Genomic DNA, 16,386 nt, shown 5'->3' on the forward strand with positions numbered 1-16,386 from the left:
GTCTAGCTCTTTTACATTAGGAACAGTGGAATGCCAAACTTGAAGATTTCTTCGCGACTTTTCGGTCTCGGTAAAAGTGCTCTTCACAAAAGTAGCTCTAGCACCTCAACCAAGTTACAGGTGAGCTTGAAACGTTGCATAAATTCATGTAGGGCCCTCACGTACATACTGTACAAATTTCATCAAAACTGAAGATGGTTGAGGTGGGAGCCCTACGACACTTCACGTAGAATGACCCTTTAGTTTCTTAATAACAAGCAAAGGAAAGGAATGGTATTGGCGATGATCTATTAATAGGAACAATCCTGATATTTCTCTTCAATGACTTGAGTAAACCATGTGAAACGACAGTTAAATGCCGGCCGCGGTGGTCTCGCGGTTCTAGGCGCGCAGTCCGGAACCGCGCGACTGATTCGGTCGCAGGTTCGAATCCTGCCTCGGGCATGGATGTGTGTGATGTCCTTAGGTTAGTTATGTTTAAGTAGTTCTAAGTTCTATGGGACTGATGACCACAGCTGTTAAGTCCCATAGTGCTCAGAGCCATTTGATAGTTAAATGCTGGAATTAGTTAAACAAACCATTACTGTTTTCGTACTTCCCACAGCATTATGTAAGTTGCTACTATAATAACACCATAAATCAGAATTAAAATTGTCATTCCATTCTTTTAACTGAATTTCACCTGTGCAACACCATTAAGTGGACTTGAAGAATTCATGTAGAGAAACGAAGTAGTTTGTTAGGGAAAAACCTTCTCTTTTACTCAAGAATCCAGCTACCTGTAATACACTTCGCCTACTGTGGAAACCTAGAAACCTATTGAAAACATATATTCTGATGCAGCCTCTTGTGGAGACTAGTCACAGATAGGGTAGCAACAAAAACATTGTCCTGTCTTGTAATTAGTAGACAGATTCTGCTGTCGCTTTTAAACAAGTTAATCTTCACAACTGCAAAGCTCACAAACGAACAGATGTACCTCGATGACAATGTAACAATTCTTAACTCGTTAACAACAGACCTACATGAAGTGATACTTGCTTTATTACATACGTATACTCTTGTGTCTTTGCCTCGCTGCCTCTGACCGTCCTCTTTGGTTTCCAGTACCACTAGCTGTTCCCGACCATCTCGCTGGTGAAGCAGAAATACACTTCTGGTGCTTAAGCACTCAGTGAGAACTTACAAGTTAACGAGAGCTGCACAGAGGAAATGCCCGTTAAAACAACGAAGCATCGAGCTGGCTTTGCATTAAACAGCGTTCTCACCCTGCGAGACGTCGATATCTTCCGAGAGCTAATTACAGCGTTTCTGTAACTCGTTAAACCCGTTTAGATGGGAATCTCTCAAGTTTTGATTGACTGTGGACGCGACGTAAATTGTCGAATCAGCTATAGCAGGTCGGGCGGGCCTCTCCGGCACTTCGGAATAAACAGTAACGGGCCATTACGCCGCCGGGTAGGCGCCGATAATTACGTGTCGTAATGGAGGCGCCGAGCCGCGCCGTACCCGCAAAGATTGGACTCCCGCCGCTGCAGTCCCAGAGGCCGACGGCTGCCTCAGCGTATCACACTGCCTGTCGTCAGTAACTCCCACCGTTACAGAATTTCGACCAGCAGCTCCTAGAAGCCACACGGAGAAGGTTCAGACATTGATTAGAATGTGTTGTACATTGGAAAGTTACATTACACAGAGGAACGAAAAAAATTTTCTTATCCTTTTTGTTAGGTAACAGTTGAATCTCTCAGTGTTTTTTGAACACTGCATGGAAATTTGACATCAGTTTTTTTTTCTATCACATACAGTTTTGTTGCAATGCGTCTTCGTTACAAACTGGACAATGATCAAAAAAGGTACCCGTCCACTACGTAGGAGTTTTGTATCCATTGGCATATACTGTATTTCCTTCCTCTTTTGTTCTTAAAGCATCCAACACAGCTTGTCAGTCGTACAGCTCTACGAAGTGACCAAAATAACTCTCTCATACGGATATTTCAAAGGCTCTAATTCAGTCTTTCCGTCACCTTCAACTCTTGATCAAAGCTCTCACCTTGTTCACCAACGACATCACATATTTCTCAGGGAAAAAAAAAAAAAACCAAATGATTGTTCAAGACTTACTTGTAAATATTGAAGCTCATCAAAGAGTCTAGATTCTTGAACTTCCCCATTTACACCTCCCTGGCAGATACCCGAGCCTGATTCTCATCGTTATCATCACTCTCCTGTCTGTCAAAGTCTTCTCCTCTCTTCTTCACGCATTCCCTCAGTCCAACCATATCATAATCATCATCAACATCATTAATAACTATCCCTTCACATCACGTTTATCTTTCCTCTTTGTCCCATTCTTCCCTCTCTTCTTCACAGACTCCTTCAGTCCAACGACATCATCTTTATCGTCATCTTCTATAGTTTCTGACCCTTCCCACTATGTTTCTCCCTCCTCTTTATCCAAATCGTCCTCTTTCTTCTTCACGTATTCCTTCAGTACAACGATCCAGCCATCTCAAGGTCTTTCTCTAGGTCTCTAGCCTTGTACTGTCATTTCACGTGCATGTCTCTGTATGCTGACAACTACCTGTCTCTTAACATGTACATACAATCTTTATCTTGTCTTTTCTACAGTCTCTTGCATGGGCATCTCTTTCACCGTCTTACCGTGTCATTCCTAACTCTATCCATTCTAATCTGTCCCATCCTGTTGCTCTGAAATTTCATCTCGCCAGCCTGTATCCTGCTCACCTGCTTCTCTTCATGCCTTGCCTTTGAAGCATACGGAAGTATTGAAGCTCACGTGAGTATTGAATCATGCACAGTATGTAATTTTGTTGCTTTAATTTCCTCTGAAAGCGGTGCTGCTATTCAAGACCATAAAAGTGGGTTAAAAGCTGTGAGCTGTCTGGGGAAGTTAACCTTGCATTACTGCGCAACTGTTTCACCAGGTATCCAGTCTAGCTTACCAAATTCCCAACCAGACTAACATTAATTATGATCTTTTAATAGTCATACGATAACTGGTGATATATATATATATATATACAAGAGAATTGAAATAAAAAGAAATAAATCAGTTTATATTTGGAAATTTATTTTAACATTGATCATTGAAATTTCAGCATATTAAACGTGAGTTATAACTAAGCTGGTGCCTTATTTAGGACTGTAAAAATGTGAGTTTGTAATCTTACGGAACACATCAAATATGGAGCCAAGATTGGGAGACTGCATACAACACTGCATTCATAAAATAACACACGAAGAACGTTGAAACATATGCAAGAGGAAATTAACCACAACCAACCGATTCAATCTTCACCCAAAGAAGTTACGTTCGTAGCGCAATCCTGTCCGTCATGAAATTACCACACACTGGTACACTAAATTCATACTAACTTTCTGTGAAATCTTCCCAAAAATAATAGCTGAGGGCTATTTGATGCTTACACCACATGCTTCACGTGGTCAACTTGGTTTACACAAAGAGTGTAACTCCACAATAATTTTTATAATAAAAACAAATTACATCGAAACGCGATTTACTAAAGAAAAACCTCGAACTGGTTACTATCGTCTTACTATTAACCTGATGGGTCAAACAATTGTATAAGCACGTGGTACTGGTCTCACAAAGTACACCCCACGTGGGTTGAACATAAAGAAAAGTTGCTATATTGAAAAATATTGTCAAGACGAGACGTTATAATCTCACGCACATTCGCATTTAAGATTGATGATCTTAGAGTTACTGATCAACACGTGGTTTCCCTTTACTCATAAAGTAGTGGCAAAGCAACTACTGGAATATTCTGAACTGTACACTCGAATTACACTGCGTTGCAATTTAAGATAACATTAGATATTTTAGAGCTAAACCTGAAATAAAGGTGATTAAATTTTTAGTTAGGCCGAACTTAAGAAATCCATTGTCCTACGGACTTAGCAGACACGCACTTAGCCGGAGATCTTACCACTTCAGACGCTCGCCGCGGACAGACTGCCTTGGTCCCTTCCTGAGGGTGGCTCACAAATACAAACGGAAGTGGCCAGAGGGGCAGCTTCCTATGCCAACAAGGGACGGACAGGACCATACTAAGGACAGAAACCTCTTTGCTTTTAGAAAGCGTAGCTACCTGTTCCGACTTTCGTCCTACTGTTCTCTAGCAGACAGGCTTGTCTGCTACCCTCAAGCATGCAATTAGAAATACATTTGCTCATTCATCCTCTCACACAGAAGGGAAGGGGGATGACAGTATCTTATCATATACAGTATATAAAAGAAAGCGGATGTAGTTTCCGTATGAGACTGTGTGACATGAATTACATATGAACTGTGTTTTAAAGTATAGTAGTGTGACAGATCGTTCTTGTTTATGTGTAAAAGTAACATGTTCCACTACTCAGTCTCCTCCCAGATAGTCAGAAACGCCACAGTAAATTTAGAAGAGGAATTTGTGCCGTAAATGACAACAGATTTAAGAAATTAACATGAAAGGAATCCAGCAGAGACCTTTCAAGTATAATCTTTGTTCCCACTGACGCATTCTTTTTTATTAATAAAATAAGTTTTACTTTATTAAATTAATTAATAATTAAGTAAGTTGATTAAACCAAAGACTGAATTTTACTGGCAGAAGACTTAGAAGATGCAACAGTTCTAATATAGGGACTGCGTACACCTCGCTTTTTCGTACTCATCTAGAGTACTTCTGCGCAGTATGGTATGATTAACGGAGGTCACCGAACATCGAAAAATTTCAAAGAAGAGCAGTTCATTTCGTATTGTCTGGAAACTGGGGAGGGAGTGTCACGAATATCACGAATATGATAAAGGAGTTGGGTGGGAATCATTGAGACAAAGGCGCTTTTCTTTGTAGCGAGATCTATTCACGAAATTTCAATCAGCAGTGTGTTTTGCAATGTTGAGGATACTCAACCCACTTGTCAATCGTGTCATTATTGCCACAACACGTTTCGGGATAACATTATAGCATTTTCAAGAGTTAAAAGCGAGGAAACCAGATAAAACAATCCTCCTTATATACGTAGACATATAACGGCTACAAACGTCCTGAGCTACAACCTGCCTTATGAAATTTTATGCCATTACGCCTCGTCAAAACTTAAAAACAAGTTGCACACGTTCAATGTATACTCAGACCATAAAACATCACAAGCCAGTGTAGCCATCGTTCCCGAGGTACAAGTGCAAACTGAAAGCTGCCATTACCTTTCCATGTTGATATTTACTTAGAGCCTAATGCACAGCACCAACGATATTATCGTCTCTCATGAAATCCTTGAAAAACGCCTGTTTTCGTAGCCTATTGTAAGTTAAACTATCTCTACGCCTCAATCTCAGCGGAAATGGCGTGCGAAAATCCTATGTCAGTAGGGAAAATACGTTGGTGGCAGCGTCTTACGGAGCATATCGCTAAAGAGTGTCCATAAATGCCCTTCAGATACTTACGTCCTCTCATTTAAAGCGCCGACGTACTCCTTTTTCAAGGCACAATAAATCTCTACCTCCTCTAAATTTGATAAGAACCACCCTTTTTCTTCAACGTGCAACACTCTCATGCATTCCATTATACCCCCAACCAATGCTGCTCATTCTTGAAATGCTTTGCTACGGCTATTATAATGCTCTTTAAATCTAACTTTAAAATTCTGTCCCGTGTGCCTCTCACATCTCGCTTCACAATCCTGAAATTTTACTTCATACACTCTCTATTTCCTCATCCAGCTCTCATCTGTGTCGATCTTATGCCTCGGCCTCTGTCCTAGTTTGATGTCCGTCTTGAAAGGAATTCTAACGCCTTTCTTGTTAAACAACTTCGCTAATTTATGTGAGAAGACCCCGTTCCCCAATACGCATGCCTATGTATTTTTCTGGATTGTTATCATTTTGCTGGTTACATGCCTGATTGCTACAGCCAACCGATCTTATCAAACCCGCGTCAAACACATTTTCTACCGCTAATTTTCTAAAGGTTTTTCATTTCCTCATTCTTGTTTTCTGGATTTAGAAGTATGAAATCAGCCCTGTGCACAGCGTTTTTGAAAAATGTTAATTTATATTTATGGGGGTGGCATCAGGACTTGTCAATAACCGCCCCTATGAACGTGGGTACCATAAAATTCCTATCTCGAGCTTGTTATGTTTGTTCTCGATCCTCAGGTCCACACATGTTCACATGTGTTTGAAATCTTATGGGAGTTAACTGCTAAGGTCATCAGTCCCTAAGCTTTCACACTACTTAATCTAAATTATCCTGAGGACAAACACACACACCCATGCCCGAGGGAGGACTCGAGCTTCTGTCGCGACCAGCCGGTCCTCAGGTCCAGATGATTTAAGACTACATGTTTCTCATGCTCTACTGTAAAAACTATGTGCTCATGCATCGTGCTAAAGTGATTAACCATCTCACAGTAGAGCATGAGCAACGTGGAGTCAAGCTATCTGGACAACGCACGTATGTAGTTTGTTTTTAAGTTGTGACGAGGCCTAATGACATAAAAAAATTTTAAGGCAGGTTATAACTCAGGAAATTTGTAACACTTTTATATCTGTGGGTATAAGGTGGCTTGTTTAACTGGTTTCCTTGTTTTTAGAACTTGAAAATGGTGCAATGTTGTCGCGGAACATACGAGTATTGAGGCAATAACCACACGATTGACAACTGGGCTGAATACCCTCAATATTGCTTCAATAGCAGCTGCACGATGACTTCACATCAGTAATGCAGAACATGAAAATATTTTGTTGACTCTCCTTACATAGGAATAAATAGTCATCGTAATGTAGTAGGAGGAATCAGAGCTTGCACGGAAAATTTTCGGTGATAATTTTTTCCACGTGCAATTCGAAAGCGGAAAGGTCGAGAAACGGCCTGAAATTGGTTCTGTGAACCCTCTATCAATCACTTAAGTGAGAATTCTATAGCAAATGTGCCAACAGAACAAAAAGAAATTTTCGCTGACCTCTATGCCCTCTCTGTATCAGTACGACAATTTTCCACTTTGTTCTAGTTAGTTTTCTTTTCGATTGTACAGGACGTGTGATAAAAAAGTAAAGGGAATTTTAATTGCGCGTGCTTGATACATCCGATATTTAAAACTTTTTTTTATTGTTGGTATGTTTGCATTTTCAACTGGTTTGAATATCTAGTTTATTGTTGACAGTCGGAAAAAGATGGGTCAAAGATCTGCATTAAATTTTGCTTTGAAAAATGGAATAAAGTGAAGAAGCGAATGTGAAATGTTGACTGTGGCTTTTGGCGAATTTACTATGAGTGACAAGAGCTTAGGAGTAGTATAAAAGTTTGAAAGGGGGTCGAGATGACGAAGACGATGGCTGCACTGGACGGCGTAGCACATCAATTATTGAAGACAGTGTGGAACAAATAAAGAAAATGGTTCTGGACAATCGCCGAATCACCATCAGAGAGGTTACTGATGATTTCGGCATATCCTTTGGCTGATCCCAAGCAATTTTTTCGGATGTTCTTGGCATGAAACGTATTACAGCAAACTTGGTTCCGAAGTTGTTGAATTTTAAGCAAAAATGACGTCACGTAGGCATCGCTCAGATCTTGCTGAATGATGTTGCCATCTATCCAAAACTTCTATAGACGGTTGTAAGAGGACGGGAAACATAAGTATATGAATATGACGTCGAAACCAAGGCCAAATCGTCCCATTGGAAACTCCCGGAAGAGCTGAGACCGCAAAAAATTCGACAAGTTCCATCACTTGCGAAGGTTATTCTCACTGTTTTCTTCGATTACAATTGCATCATGAGTTCCTATTTTATGTGGTACGGCCAGTAAGGAATACTAGCTGGAAGTTACGCTTCATTTGCATGAAGCAGTTGGAAGAAAACGATCAGAACTGTCCCAAAACCACTTGTGGAAATAGCATCACACCTCAGTGCTTGGTCGGGGTATTTGGCAAAAAGCAAAACCGTCATGTTTCCTTTTCCACCGTATTCGCCTTACATCCCCCCGGCGACTTCTTTCTCTCTACCCCGCGGCTGAGGAGAACCACGGAAGAACGTCGTTTTGCCACCACTGATGATAGAAAACAGAATCGCTGAATGAGCTGAACACCATAGCGAGAAGTGAATTCCAGAATACTTCTACGATTGGAAAAAACATTGACAGAAAGGTATTACACTGAAGCGCAAGAGAAACTGGTATAGGCACGCGTATTCAAATACAGAGATACGTAAACAGGTAGAATGCGGCGCTGCGGTCGGCAACGCGTATGTAAGACAACAAGTTTCTGGCGCAGTTGTTAGATCGGTTACTGCTGCTTCAATGGCAGGTTATCAAGATTTAAGTGAATTTGAACGTGGTGCTATAGTCGGTGCACGAGCGATGGCACACGGCATCTCTGATGTAGCGATGAAATGTGGATTTTCCCGTACGACCATTTCAAGAATGTACCGTGAACATCAGGAATCGGGTAAAACATCAAATCTCCGACATCGCTGCGGCCGGAAAAGTATCCTGCAAGAACGGGACCAACGACCACTGAAGAGAATCGTTCAACGTGACAGAAGTCCAACCTTTCCTCAGATTGCTGTAGATTTCAGTGCTGGGCCATCAACAAGTGTCAGCGTGCGAACCATTCAACGAAACATCATCGATATGGGATTTCTGAGACGAAGGCCCACTCGTGTACCCTTCATGACCGCACAATACAAAGCTTTACGCATCGCCCGGGCCCGTTAACACCAACATTGGACTGCTGATGACTAGAAACATGTTGCCTGGTCGGACGAGTCTCGTTTCAAATTGTATCGAACGGGTGGACGTGTACGGGTATGGAGACAACCTCACGATTCCATAGTCCCTGTATGTCATCAGGGGACTTTTCAAGCTAGTGGAGGCTCTGTTTTGGTGTGGGGCTTGTGCAGTTGGGACCTCTGATACGTCTAGATACGACTCTGGCAGGTGACGCGTACTTAAGCATCCTGTCTGATCACCTGCATCCATTCCTGCCGATTCTGACGGACTTCGGCAATTCCAGCAGGACAATGCGACACTCCGCCCGTCCAGAACTGCTACAAAGTAGCTCTAGGAACACTCTTCCAATGTTACTTATTATCCGTCTTGATTGTGTAAAATGTTTATTCACATGACTGGTTTCGGTTCCTCTAGAACCATCTTCAGATCTGCAATTTCGGTTACAGGAGTAACCCGTCCACACACAGCAAGCTTCACATGCTGTGTCACATAAACACTGATTGCGGTCATCCGATAAGACATTATGTCTGTTTTTGCACTCTTCCTAGTTAAACACTTCCGCTGGCCACCAAACTCCACAGGCATGTTGTTCAGAAGAGATCTCCGCGCCGTCATACTCTGACGTATTTATGGACAGCCCTGCAGGATTCACGGTGTCAGCTCCCTCCAGACATTAGTCGAGTCCATGCCACGTCATATTGCGGCACTTCGCAAATGAATTCCTAACGGACCGAACTGCTGAGGTCGTCGGTCCCTTGACTTACACACTAATTAAACTATCTCATGTTACGAACAGCACACACACACACACACACACACACACACATGTCCTAGGAAGGACTCGAACCTCGGGCGGGGGGTGTGGGGGGGTGGGAGGGATGGGCTGCGCAATCCGTGACATGGCGCCTCAAACCGCGCGGTGAGCCACTTCTGCGTGCTCGCGGTGGCGCTACACTATATTAGACAGGTGTACCAGTTTCTTTGGCTCCTAATTGGAAGGGGGCAAAGTTGATGTCGATGAATAGCTAAAGACACTTTAAGAAAAAGAAAAATTCACGTTATTTTTTGGCCCTTCATGGTATGACACTCTGACTCGAGAAAGAAAGCCACCCCGATAAGCCAGAGGCTTCCCCGGCCGACTACCAACAAGGAGCGCCGGGCCCAGTGGTCAGCGGTGTTTCGCCACCGCCGGGTGGGGAGCGCGCGGGGGCCGGCCGCGTTTATAAATCTCCGGCGGCGGCGGCGGCGGCAGAGGGCGCCCCTTTCACGCCTCCCGCTTAATTAGGCGTAAACTAATTTCTCGAGTGTGTTTGTTGTCCGGGTTAAACGGCGCAGCGCGGCCCGGCGCTGGCAGCTCCCGGGCGAGGCTCCCAGTTAGCCGGTTTTAATTTAGTGCGCGCGTCTCCCGCGCAGCTCGAGGACAAATTATGATTACTGGCGAGCGCTGAGCCGCTCCGACTTCCCTCCCGTTGTTTCGGAGTCCCGGAAGACGTGTTCTCAACATCTGTTGCGCTGTCGTAGCTCGCTGAATAGGGGCCGTGCGTGGTCTGCTTTGAGTTTGCCGTCATCCGACGCTTGCGCGACAGTCGCCGCCTGCGGGCAGCCGTATTGCCGCCCCACACACTGCGACGATAATAAGCACTTTAAAGCCTCGGATTTACGCAAAAGTTACTCAAAAAATCTGAAACTAACATGTGGTGTCGACTCTACAATACCTCTAAGCGTGTGAAAAATTGGCTCTCAATTTTATTTAGGGCCATGGTTAACTTCAGTTTTTTGAAACGAGTTAAATTTTCCGCTTCCAAGAATCAAACTTACAACGTCTTGTTTCGAAAACTGTTAAACTCACGAAATACTTTTTTTGCGATCGTTAATCAGCGCGACTCCCGACTCGACTAAAGATGGTTTCAAAGTTGCGTGTCGGATAGCGTTTGCCATATATATGCTTTAGAGATCGTTGTTTTTCCTTTAAAAATATTTATGAAAATTTAACTTCTTTAAGGTAAGATGTTTAAAGTCTCTAACTCGTACAAACGTCACGTAAAAATTCTGTAATTCTCATGCGAGATACAGTGTCACTCAGTATGTCAATAATATCTTGTTAATTTTACTTAGAGACAGAGTTCTGTTTTTTTTTTATTTTTTTCCCTTGAAAGAGGCTAAACTGTAGAGTCCGGGAACTGACAGGCACAAAAATTAGCGTGGCGGATGTGGCAACGCAGTGGGAGGCAAATATGCCGCTCTCCTATTGGCGTATTGGTGACGGGAGCAGTTTAGCCCGCTAGCTGCCAAGTGACAATTACTTTAAATCGGACTATAGCTAACAGTTTACTTACCAACCTGAATTTGCCTGAAACAAACACAGAGCAAATTTTAGACTTTTCACCAATATTTTAATTTCTATACGATATTAACACTCGTCTTCAAAAGTCCTTGTGTACCAAAAATACTAAATTTACGTACAGAGAGAAATGGTAAGAGCAATTGGAGAACAACTCACAACTTGTACTACGATAAGGAAAGCTAATCACAAAGTGACTATGTTACGTTTTCATAAGTCATTCCACAAAGAACTTCGGCTGGTTATCCTTCAATTACTTGCATTATACATCTCCTAAGGACGTCGTTATCTTATTAGCAAGATATTGTAGGAACCAACAAGCTGAAAAGAAAAGAAAAAAACCATCGCAATAAATAAAGCAAAGCAGGGTATAATCAAGATGTATGAGCTATTGTTCACTGTCTAGTAACAAACTAGGCAGTACAAGGGATCTGGTACACTTGTTGACGCATGCCGCACCCCTTGAAGTACCAAGAGCAGCAGACGCATTCGTTTGAAACTGTAAATTTGAGATAATTCAATTTATCAGTAGTCAAATTCTAGCCTTTCTTCCTCATAAATTTGAGTGTTTTCGGGCATATATAGTTCATCTTCATACTACAAAATTTGATTGGAGGTACAGCCCTATTATAATGATGTGAAAGGTAAAAATAATAACCAAACAAATCTTCTTCCTAACGAAGAAAACAAGCGATATTACGTATTTTCTTTTTCATAGACAACACAGATTTATATCCATTCCGCGTCGGTATACCGAAACACATTTATATATTCATTAAAGAAACTTTTCACTTATTTTATATCTTCACACACATCGCTTATTGTTTTTATTTGAGTTATTTCGTGGTTCAAATGGCTCTAAGCAGTATGGGACTTAACATCTGAGGTCATCAGTCCCATAAACTTAGAACTACTTAAACCTAACACGCATCCATGCCCGAGTCAGGATTCGAACCTGCGAACGTAGCAGCCGCGCGGTTCCGGACTGAAGCGGCTAGAACCGCTCGGCCACAGCGGTGGGCTGAGTTATTTCATGTACCAGTTGCTTTCGCACTTTTCTTTTTTTCTGGGAACGCCATATCTCGCGCGGGAATTTCAATGTGTACCACGTTTGCAGACACGTACCTCAAACAAACAAAAAATTAATTGAGAGAATGTGAATTTCTTAGCGAAGATCTATGGAAAAAAATCATATTATCGATTACGGGATTCGGTAACCGTTGTTACTATCTTCAGATATCGATGAAAGGTAATTGCATGTCTCCTAAAGGAGCAGTACAAGTAGTCTTTTTAAACAGTCTCAGGTGTGTGTGGTTGGAGACGATCGATACATCGACGAGTCAAAGTTAAAACCACAATGTACAGAGCAGTTCGTCAAATGCCCGTTTCCAGCTTATTGCAGCCAGGTCACCGCTGGGTCTAGGTCTAGCGGAGACCTGGATGCAGTGAAGTACTCAGAAGGGTGTGGCATGGGACTCAAGCACTTGGTGAATTACTCTGTATATTGTTGTTTTAACTTTGACTTGCGGATGCATCATTCACCGTGACCCCCACACAGCTGACAGTGTTTTAGAGAGAGTACTCGTACAGCTGGTTTAGGAGACACGCAATAATCTTTTACCGAGATCTGAAGACGGTTTTCACCGTGCCCAAAACTAAAAAGAACACATTCGAAGACTTCACTTTGTTAGTAATAAAGCGATACAAGCAGAGATGAGGTTGTGGCTCCGTCAACAAAGTCAAACATTCTACAGCGACGGTATCAACAAACTGGTCTCCCGCTGGGAGAAATACGTTCGTCGCCAGGGTGACTATCTTGAGAAATAAATATGTAGAAGTGAAGAATAAAGATGTAGAATGTTAATAACGTTCGCTTCGTTTTAAAAGCTGTAAGAGTTTTCACAAGAGTTGCAACATTGGCTCGGTTTCAAATAGTGCAGTACATGACCTGAGTACATGGCTTGTAGAAAATAAACTAACATTAAATCACAGTAAGACTCAGTTTTTATAGTTTCTAACACACAATTCAACAAAACCTGACGTTTTAATTTCAGAGAACGGGCATATGATTAGTGAAACTGAACAGTTCAAGTTTCTAGGTGTTCAGATAGACAGTAAGCTGTCGTGGAAAGCCCACGTTCAGGATCTTGTTTAAAGACTTAATACTGCCATTTTTACTATTCGAAAGGTATCAGAAGTGAGTGATACTTCGACACGAAAATTAGTCTACTTTGCTTATTTTCATTCGCTTATGTCATGTGGTATTATGTTTTGGGGTAACTCTTCCCATTCTAGAAGGATATTTTTGGCTCAGAAAAGGACGGTTCGGGCAATAAGTGGTGTGAGCTCACGAACCTCTTGTGGACCTCTGTTCACGAGAGTCTGGGTATTTTGACATTGTCCTCACAATATGTATATTCCTTACTGTCGTTTCTTGTTACCAATACTAGTTTATTCCCAAGAATAAGCAGTTTTCACTCGGTTACTACTTGGCAGAAATGAAACCTGCATTTGGATCGGATTTCCTTAACTCTTGTGCAAAAAGGTGTGCTGTATACTTACTGCTGCATCCATTTTCAATAAGCTGCAACTCGAATTCAATAATCTTAGCAGAAACCCAAGCGATTTCAAATCTCAACTTAAGAGTTTCCTCATGGGTCACTCCTTCTATTCTGTCGAGGAGTTCCTTGAAAAATTAAGCTGATTCTTATTGTATTGCTGATAGCGTTTACTTAAACTTATGGACTGACTTTTTTCAGCTTTATGAACATTTATTTTTATCTGTTATTACTATTATGTTGTAATTTCATGTACTGACACGTTCCATGACCGTGGAGATTTGCCCCTCAATTTGGTCCTATGGAACTTGACGTGTAAGTAAATCAATAAAGTAAATAAACATAAAAATTTCAGAGGCAGATTGCATCTTAGAAACGACGTACATTAGGGGACTGTATGAAAAGTTTACTCTCGTTCGAGTTTATTCGTACAACACGAATCGTAGCTTCCGATCCCACTTTGCCGGATTTTTTTTTTAATTTTTTTTTTTTATTCCGTAGCGCGTGCGTAGACTCACTCGCCTGCGCAGAGCCTCGCTTGCTGTGCGCGTGGAAAAAGAGAGCGACACACGTTTGATTCCTTCTGAACGGGCGGAAGAATTCGGTGTTTACGGAACGCATAAAGTGCTGTAAATGTTATGCCTCGTAGAGGGAGCGCGGGGAATAACAAGATCAATGGAGCAGCCAGCGCGGCTGCTGAGTCAGGAATTTATTTTTACCGCCGCTGCACCGAGCGCTCGGCGCGCCGCCTCCTCGCCCCCCTCTGCCCCCCCCCCCCACCCTGAGCCTCGCCGTCCCGACGCCGAGTAGCGCCCCGACGGCCGGGCGCCGCGACGCACGTGTCCAGCCGGCCAGGGGTCTTTGTCCGGTGCGGCGCCGCGGGCTGGGGCGGGGTATACGCGCCTTCCCCCGCGCGTAGCTCCAGCCTCCGTTTCAGCTGCGGGCCGCTTTCTGCTGTCACCCAACACCGAACGCGCAGTTTCGTTAGGTCGGGGTAAACACCAGCTTGCCTCCATATCTATGGCTACTAGTAAACGTAACAGCAGTGTAAGATGGCAAGAACTGTGCCCCTTACATGAAGTCATTAAAGATCACCTAACTCACGTTGAGCAAACAGTAGGGCTGAACAAAAATGACTGACAAGGCACAATGCATGTTGTAGTGGGTATAGTATGGACGTATTGGAATAATTAATGTCGGGTGACGTAAAGTAATTCACACGACATGAAAACTTTGTGGAAACGCATCGATTTACTGGAGGCTAGTTTATCCCAGGGAAATATTCCGAGTTGAATGTGGCCAACTGTGGAGCGGCGAAGGGAAGCGACAATAGGCAGCTTAGGGCGGCTCGAGCTCTGAGAAAGCGGTAACGGACCGTGGCCTCCAGCTGCCTTAAGATGAGTGACAGAGTGGGTGGTTGACCCCATGCTGGTGTACCGGGAAACAGACGGAGAACTTGTACGCCTGTTGATAAATGTCCGTCGTCCCGTTTTCAGTGAAACATGCGAGAAAGCCGCGCAAAGCTACAGTGGAGCGGTCAACAGAGGCCAAGATATGCGTGTTCGTGACTATAAAAACTTCAGGCTGAATTCACGGTCCGCAGAGTCAGAAGTAAATCAGGTGAAGAGCGAAAGAATGAAATACGCCGGCCTCCGATGGGAACGTAGGACTGAGGAATTTGAAGTACTATCAAGGGAGTCAGAATTCCCGAAAAATTGGTGTTTTGTGCAGACGCTAACATCCATCGGTGGCCTGGGAGGAGCCAAATAGCAGAAGTTGAGAGGAAGGGAAATTTTGTGGGAATAGTTCACTTCCCAGAGCAGACATTGCTCGGCGCTGGGAAGCGACGCATAATTAACGCGACTTGGGCTGCAATTGCCGTAAGTGATTTTGCTGGAGGGGAAACCGAGGCGAAGAGCGGACTGGGAGAAGTCTCCGTAGAGGTCTTCCGTTCCCAGCTTGCCTAGAGTGCGGACGTGGCGTTCTTTACTCAGCTTGCCTGAGAGAGAGTGAGCATCTCTGCAGTTTAGGACTTAGCAAATGAAACGATTGAGCTTGGAGATAGAAAGTTTTGGTTCAGCCATGTACTGAGCAAGATAGCTAGGAGTGAACAGACGAGCGCAGCCTTGCAGCACCACGAGGTCGGCCGACGTCCGCACAACAACGCCGCTCTGCCACGCTGAATTCGGTGATACTGCGCCCGCTCCGGCCACTGATTAATTTGTTGGATCACGTTGGCAAAGTCTCCACGAGGGTTTCATGGGTCGTGTATTGCAGAATTCTTCTCGCACTTCGCATTACACCCTGGGTCAGTCGGTAGGAATTAATTTTGATTTATCGCGCTTTACTCCACGTAAACGCAATTTATTACCACTGCCTGATAGGAGAGTCATGTAATGTGATGATCGAAGGTTGGGAGTTAAAATAAATTTGTGCTAACCAACTGTATCTGTTTTCAATCCAGTAGTTGAAATCCCAAGTCACTTTCTTAATTAATTTTATGTTCAACATTTGCTTCTGGTGTTCGATAGCTGAATATAACATGAATGTGCACCCCTTTTTAATTAAAAGTGATCAATTCTGAATAAATTAATGTCAACACTGCCACCGTATTTCAATCAGGAGTCACAGGGCCTTCTTACTTTCTTTGCGTTATCCGATATTGCGGCAGTTTTGCACTCTGTTTATCTGTTAGTCAATTAGCTGGGGTGAACACACGCCAAAACCAGAT

The 16,386-nt window shown here is 43.1% G+C and overlaps 1 protein-coding gene across 1 annotated transcript in view; it reads right to left on the reverse strand.

The window, feature by feature from the left end:
* LOC126088491 (translation initiation factor IF-2-like) overlaps positions 1-16,386 on the reverse strand; it is a 68,855-nt gene that overhangs the window by 17,027 nt on the left and 35,442 nt on the right. The window contains exons 4-6 of the mRNA XM_049906632.1: positions 14,436-14,606; positions 11,093-11,106; positions 1,477-1,622 (exon numbers count right to left, since the gene is read on the reverse strand). Coding sequence (XP_049762589.1) covers positions 1,477-1,622; positions 11,093-11,106; positions 14,436-14,606 — 331 coding nt within the window. The remainder of the gene's footprint in view (positions 1-1,476; positions 1,623-11,092; positions 11,107-14,435; positions 14,607-16,386) is intronic.

The sequence above is a fragment of the Schistocerca cancellata genome, chromosome 6 (genome assembly GCF_023864275.1).
Source record: "Schistocerca cancellata isolate TAMUIC-IGC-003103 chromosome 6, iqSchCanc2.1, whole genome shotgun sequence".
NCBI lineage: Eukaryota > Metazoa > Arthropoda > Insecta > Orthoptera > Acrididae > Schistocerca > Schistocerca cancellata.